General features: G+C 42.2%; 1 protein-coding gene across 10 annotated transcripts in view; it reads left to right on the top strand.

The window, feature by feature from the left end:
- Window positions 1–787: 787 nt before the first annotated feature.
- Window positions 788–6,000, top strand: part of tcf7 (transcription factor 7) — a 73,996-nt gene continuing 68,783 nt past the window's right edge. For all 10 annotated transcript variants that reach the window (XM_083987251.1, XM_083987257.1, XM_083987255.1 and 7 more), the window contains exons 1-3: window positions 788–1,239; window positions 1,619–1,688; window positions 3,328–3,434. In XM_083987251.1, the coding sequence (XP_083843377.1) occupies window positions 1,057–1,239; window positions 1,619–1,688; window positions 3,328–3,434 (360 nt within the window). In that variant the 5' untranslated portion in view covers window positions 788–1,056. The remainder of the gene's footprint in view (window positions 1,240–1,618; window positions 1,689–3,327; window positions 3,435–6,000) is intronic.

The raw sequence follows: 6,000 nt of genomic DNA, 5'->3' as shown, positions 1-6,000 counted from the left end.
AAGTAAAAGCACAAAAACTACACGTGTTATGGACTCCATATGAAGTATTGATGCTTTTCATGCATTTTATTGCTAATTTTAATTATTATATAAACATTTAGGTAGTTTCAATCGTTAACAGTGAATTTTAATAGACAATCATATACTTATTTTAATACATACTCTTACTTTGGAAAATGTGTAGTATGTTAGATAATTCAGTAATGGAATAGCCTAATATAGTGAAAATAAATAGTTTATAGTAAACTAGCCTGGCAGTAGGCTACTTAAATGTGTATTAAAGCACAGTAATTGAGTAAATGTACTTAGTTACATTACATCACTGGAGATAAAGAAAAAAGGGTGAAAATGCAAAATGTTTTTAAAAATATATATTCTACTTCCTGAAATTTGATCACATGATCAATAATCCTGACCAAAACTCTCACGATTAACGTTATTATTATTTCCTGGGGGGAACCATTACTGTTTCCCTCTGGAGATCATTATTACTACTTTGACTTTTTCGTGGAGGTTTTTTGGTGGCAAAAGGCGCAGCAGCAGCCTCCTGCAGCCAGGGGGACCGTGGATGGTGTAAACACGCCCCTGGAAGTCATGAATAATGCCCCGTTCAGCTGCAGCAGCTGAGCTCGGGGAGGGAGGTGATGTCTCTTTAAGAGCCGCAGCCTCTGCCGAAACAATCGTACAACCCCCCAACAAGTCATCGGACCTGTCAATCATCCGGTCGGCGCCCTTTGATGCCTAGTGTCTTGGGCTCAAATGAGCTGTTTGCTGTTGTAGGGAAACATTAGTCCTCTACCGACCAGGCAGCCGGGGGACGCCACATCTCAACTTTTTTTCTGTATGCGGTGGGGGTTTCTGCACTTTGGAGGCGCCCCGCACTGAGGAGATTTAACAGCGCAAAAGTCCCCTGATTCTTTTTTCTTTATTTATATACTTTGTTACTTTTTTCTTTTTTTTCTCCCCCCCCCTTTTCTTTCCCCCGTTTTTGTTGTTTCTGTTTTTTTTTTGTTGTTGTTGAAAGTGTGAATTATCGCAAACGGGGGGGAAGTAGACATGCCTCAGCTCAGCAGCGGCGGCGGGGACGACCTGGGAGCGAATGATGAGATGATATCGTTCAAAGACGAAGGAGAGCAAGAGGAGAAAATCCAAGAAAACGCGTTCACGGAGAGAGACCTGGCCGACCTCAAGTCCTCTCTGGTGAACGAGTCGGAAATAAATCAAAGTCCGAACGCAGCGGTAGGTGGCACAGAGAGAGTGTGTGTGTGTTGGATATAGTAGACAGAGATAACGTGTGTGTGTGTTAGAAAGCTTGTTTTATTCTACACGCTGCTGACAAGCTCTGAATGAGACCTCAGGGAGTTGCCTTCAGGGTCACAGTTTACCTGGTTATAACCAGCAGCTGCAGGACAGAGATGCTGTAGCTACACTATTAAAAAGCATTTGACTTAAAGGCCCGTGATAAAGTCACTGCAGCCGCTCTCACTGTTAGTTACTCTGTTGCACGTGTGTGTTTTCTGTTTCTTCGGGTTAAATCGAGTTTTTTTTTCCTATTCTTTTTTAAAAATATTTTCCTTGTGTCGGCTTGTCCTGTGTGTGTGTTGTCGGTGCCCTGCAGGCGGTCAGACGGGGACAGCACGGCGAGCAGCGGGGCTTCGCAGAGAAACACCGGGAGCACCTTGACGGCGGTAAGGAACAAGAAAAAACTACAAGAAACACTCCACAGTAACGTCGCTTCTCATCCGGTTTTGAGTAGCCACTGTAGTAGCTGTCTGAAAAAAAGCCAGCTGAGAAGCCCTTGAACACACCACCCGCACTGTGTCACAGTAAAAGGGAGTATATTTTGGTCACGAGGACACGTGTTGCTGCATTAAAACTCCCCTCGAAGAGTTTGTTTTCAGGTGTACACTGTAAAAAAGTCTCCCGTCATGTCTCCAGCTCTCTCTCTCTGCTCTCTCTCTCTCTGCCTTATCTCCCTCTGATCTCTCAACTTGGTGGTGAGATTTCCTCTTGTTGCTCTTTCAAAAAGCTCGACTCAAGAAAGATTTACAGAGAAATCACCTGTTTTTAATGTCCTCAGACCGGTTAGTTATTGAAACATGGACGCTGGAAGTTCTCAAACAGCCGCTGAGATTAGATAACTGCACCCCTCTGCAGTACATTGCAACATTTTATTGAATATTTTATCAGATGTTGTCTGACAGTTAGGCTACTCTCTGACACTTCCCTGTGTTCATGTCTCAAAACAATTCAAGTCAATCCTTGATACTTTTTTTTTTTTTTTTTTTTTCAGTGTAGCTTTTTTTCCAGACTTTGCCAAAAGTGGTGTTAACCAACCAGGGTCCTTGAGGGATTTATTTTAGTTTCCCCCTTAATGGTTACTACCACCACCCATAAGAACAGATCAGCGATTCCTCTTCAGCTTCCTCGTGCACGGTATAGTTTTAATTACAGGCCTCGCTTCAGGCTCGTAGTCGGTTACCAAACTCATCTCAAGTCATTTCTGAAGGGAAAACGTGTTGTCACACTGTTCCTCGGAGCAAAATCCCCATCATATGTGGATTTGTGGTTACAAATGCACCGATCTGAGGGGGTCTTTTTAAGAAAAAGTGAAAGCCACATAAAAAAAACAAAAAAAAATTCAATGCCCTGAATGATGCTCATTGCGTGATTTGTACAATTTCACTCACAAATGGTTGTGGCCACGTTTTTGGGTTTTGGCACCTTTGGAAAAGCTCGGTGGTGACAGTCAGACTGGAACAGATACACATACCCCCTCCCACCAAAAAAACAAAAAACAAAAAGTTGTGTGTATGTGTCTGTGTTTAAAACAAACCAGGTGTAATCTGGTTATAGCTGACCCACAGGCAGGCCTCTGATGCGTCTTATGGGCGGTGGGGAGAGATAAATTAACACATAGGCTACAGGAGTTCACGCCTCTCAGGCTAGGTGACGCTTGTAACGCTTTTTTCTCAAGTATTGTAGTCTGTGCTCATGCAAGGATATAACATGTAGTAACTAGAACACTTGTAAATAGCTGACCTACTTTGTATGCACGCTTATTTTGGATGTCAGGTTTTTAGCCTTTTGTTCGCGGGCAAACATCTCCTTTGTTTTTGCAGCACTTTTAAGAGTAAATATCAGATTTTATTTTATTTTTACTCTCGTATGTCTCGCTCAGAGCTTCACTGACTGATGGCTGCCCTCTCAGTGGCCTGAGAGAATAAAATAAAACTTTATAAACGGTCCTATTCAAAGTTTGTTTTGTTTTTCTGTTTTTTTTTAGTTTCTAACTCTTTGTTTGTTCTTTTTCGTGTCTGACCTCAGTGTCGAAACAACAAGATGGAGGCATGTACAAGACACCGGCGTACCCTGGGTATCCATTCCTGATGCTGCCCGACCCCTACCTCCCCAACAGCTCAGTTTCTCCATCTGTAAGTTCACTTCTGTTTGATTTTCTCCTCTTTTTTTCTTTTTATTTAATTTTTTTTTTTGCTGGCTGCAGTGCACTGGTCACTGTTTCATCTCCAAATGGTTTCTTGTGTGAGTAGCCGTGGGCAGTCTGAGGTCCTTATCTGCTCCTCCTGTGGATGTCCTACTTTACAACTCAAGTGCAAGTTTGTGCACTTCGGCTGCTACTGTTTGATTCTTTGGTATGAAAAAAAAAAAACACTGAACACATGGTTTAAGCGTTTCAACAAGGAAACACGCTTTATATGATGAAGTTGCAGTGATGTTGGTGATGCTCTTGTAGCTGAGGGAAGAAGAAACAAACATACATTCATGGATGTAAACGCCTCCAGCCGGAGTGTCCGCCGGCTAGTGTGTGTGTGTGTGTGTGTGTGTGTGTGTGTTTTTTATTATTATTTGTGCCTGAAGCAAATACCAGAACTCTGTGGGAGAAAACAGAGATGATGATGATGATGTGGACGTGTCGGGGGATAAAGCGCTGGTGATTTGTCTGGTCTTTTTTGGATGAAAGCGTTAATATTTCTTCTGGGTGTTTCTGCTTTTTCCTCATAATTTCTGGGGCATGTGACGCTGCAGTTTAGTGAATTCAGATGCACTTCAACAGAAAAATCAACTGTAATTACATCTCAAACAGTTTATCTCTCACAATAAGTGACGTTTTTATCATTTCATACACAAATTCTAATAATTATTTCATTGTTTTAATAATGATAAATAGATGTGAATGTTTGAAATAGAAGTAGGTTTTGTCTCAGTGACTTTCCTACAAACAGGAACTGAATTAACTTTTATAATATTGATAGTAGTTATTTTATTTTGTTTGCATCAGGTAACTTGATGTGATTGAGATCCACAGTGATGACAAACAAAAACCTCCCACATCACCAGGCAGAGTCAGTTAGTTTATACATCAGTACAGTAAATCCATCTGCCTGTAGGTTTTACAAACTTTACATATGTTCTAATTTGACGTTGAACTGCACTCTGCCCCCCTTCTCCCCCCTCACCCCAAATCTAACTGCCATATAAAATAAAACGCTCTTAAAAAACAGAGCGAAATAAAATCAAAGCGCCGCAGCCTCACGAGGGAAAAGCAGAAAAAAAAAGAGAGAGAGAGAGCTTGTTTTTGTTTACGCCTCTGCTGAAGTTGGAATATGATTGATGTCGTCATCATCACGAACCGTTTCACATGACGTGTTCCATCTGTTTGTACCCGGGTGAATGACAAGAGGTTTGTGTCGCTGCCTTCCTTTTAATAGCTGCTCCGACATCAGAAAGAGCTCGTGGAGGGATTTCAAGTTGCTGCGCAGTATCACTCATCCATCCAGCCAGACAGACCTTAAAAAATTCATCATAAAACCCCCTTCAAGTCGCCCATAAGAACCAATATCCATGGATAGGCTGACTAATTGCACCAAACACGAGCGGTTGTGCCTAATTCATTTTTCACGTGCTGTGTAATCCTGTTGCCTGATTTAACCCCCCTGCTCCAAGTCGACGAGCAGCACAGACAGACACCTGTTTGTGGCTTCACGTTTACCGCAGGCTGGACCAATCAGGAGTCGGCTTTACCAGAAAATATGAATATTTCTTCTTTTCTTTTTCTTTTTTTGCTTATGACACCTTTAAGCTCCTGAGTGTATGTGTGTGTGTGTTTTTTGCACCACTGTCTTCCTCAACGTCTGGGTCAAGACCCAGCTGTTAGTCATGGGACATTTTTGAATGGGTCGTTGAAGGGGCAAAAAAAAAAAAAAGAAGAAGCTGCTAGTTGTTACTGACGCTCTCCCAGTTAAACCAGTCCTCTAAATATAGCAAAACCTCCACAGATCATTTGTTATTAATTGTCAAATCTTCTCCTGTTTGACTGTGACCCCTTTATTTTTTCAATTAGACCATAAGATACACATGTTCTCTGTCTAGTTTTTCTATAAACAGGCAGATTTGACCTTTCTAGAAAAAAATACTATCATGAAAAATTATATTTTTTTATTTTAATCGGTAAGAAACTCAGACACTAGCTGCGCTTGTCCAGGCCTCAGTTTTACACCTGAGAGCTCTGGGTTATGTGCGACATCTACGCTAACCTTCTGCCTAAATCTGCTGCTCGCAAACCGACGCTGAGATTCACATAATAATAATAATAACTGAATGAACTGCGAGGAGGAGGACGCGTCTCGTGTTTCCTTAAACATCTTCATAACTCGCCGGCCGTTGCATAACACAGCGACATCCGGCGTCGCGTTAGACAAACACGGTGAGCGAGTGTGATGGTATTTTGTCGCTCGTCAGTTGTGTCTCCTCCTCTTTCATCTCCTCCGACTCACAATCTTCTCTTCTCTTCTCTTCTCTTCTCTTCTCTTCTCTTCTCTTCTCTTCTCTTCTCTTCTCTTCTCTTCTCTTCTCTTCTCTTCTCTTCTCTTCTCTTCTCTTCTCTTCTCTTCTCCAACCCTGGAGTGCCAACCGCAAAGCCTTCTCAGAGATTGTGTTTGTTGAGGGTGGGGGGTGATGGTGGCGGTGGTGGTGGTGGGG

The sequence above is a fragment of the Trachurus trachurus genome, assembly GCF_905171665.1.
Source record: "Trachurus trachurus genome assembly, chromosome: 14".
NCBI lineage: Eukaryota > Metazoa > Chordata > Actinopteri > Carangiformes > Carangidae > Trachurus > Trachurus trachurus.
This window is presented reverse-complemented; position numbering and strand designations above follow the sequence as displayed.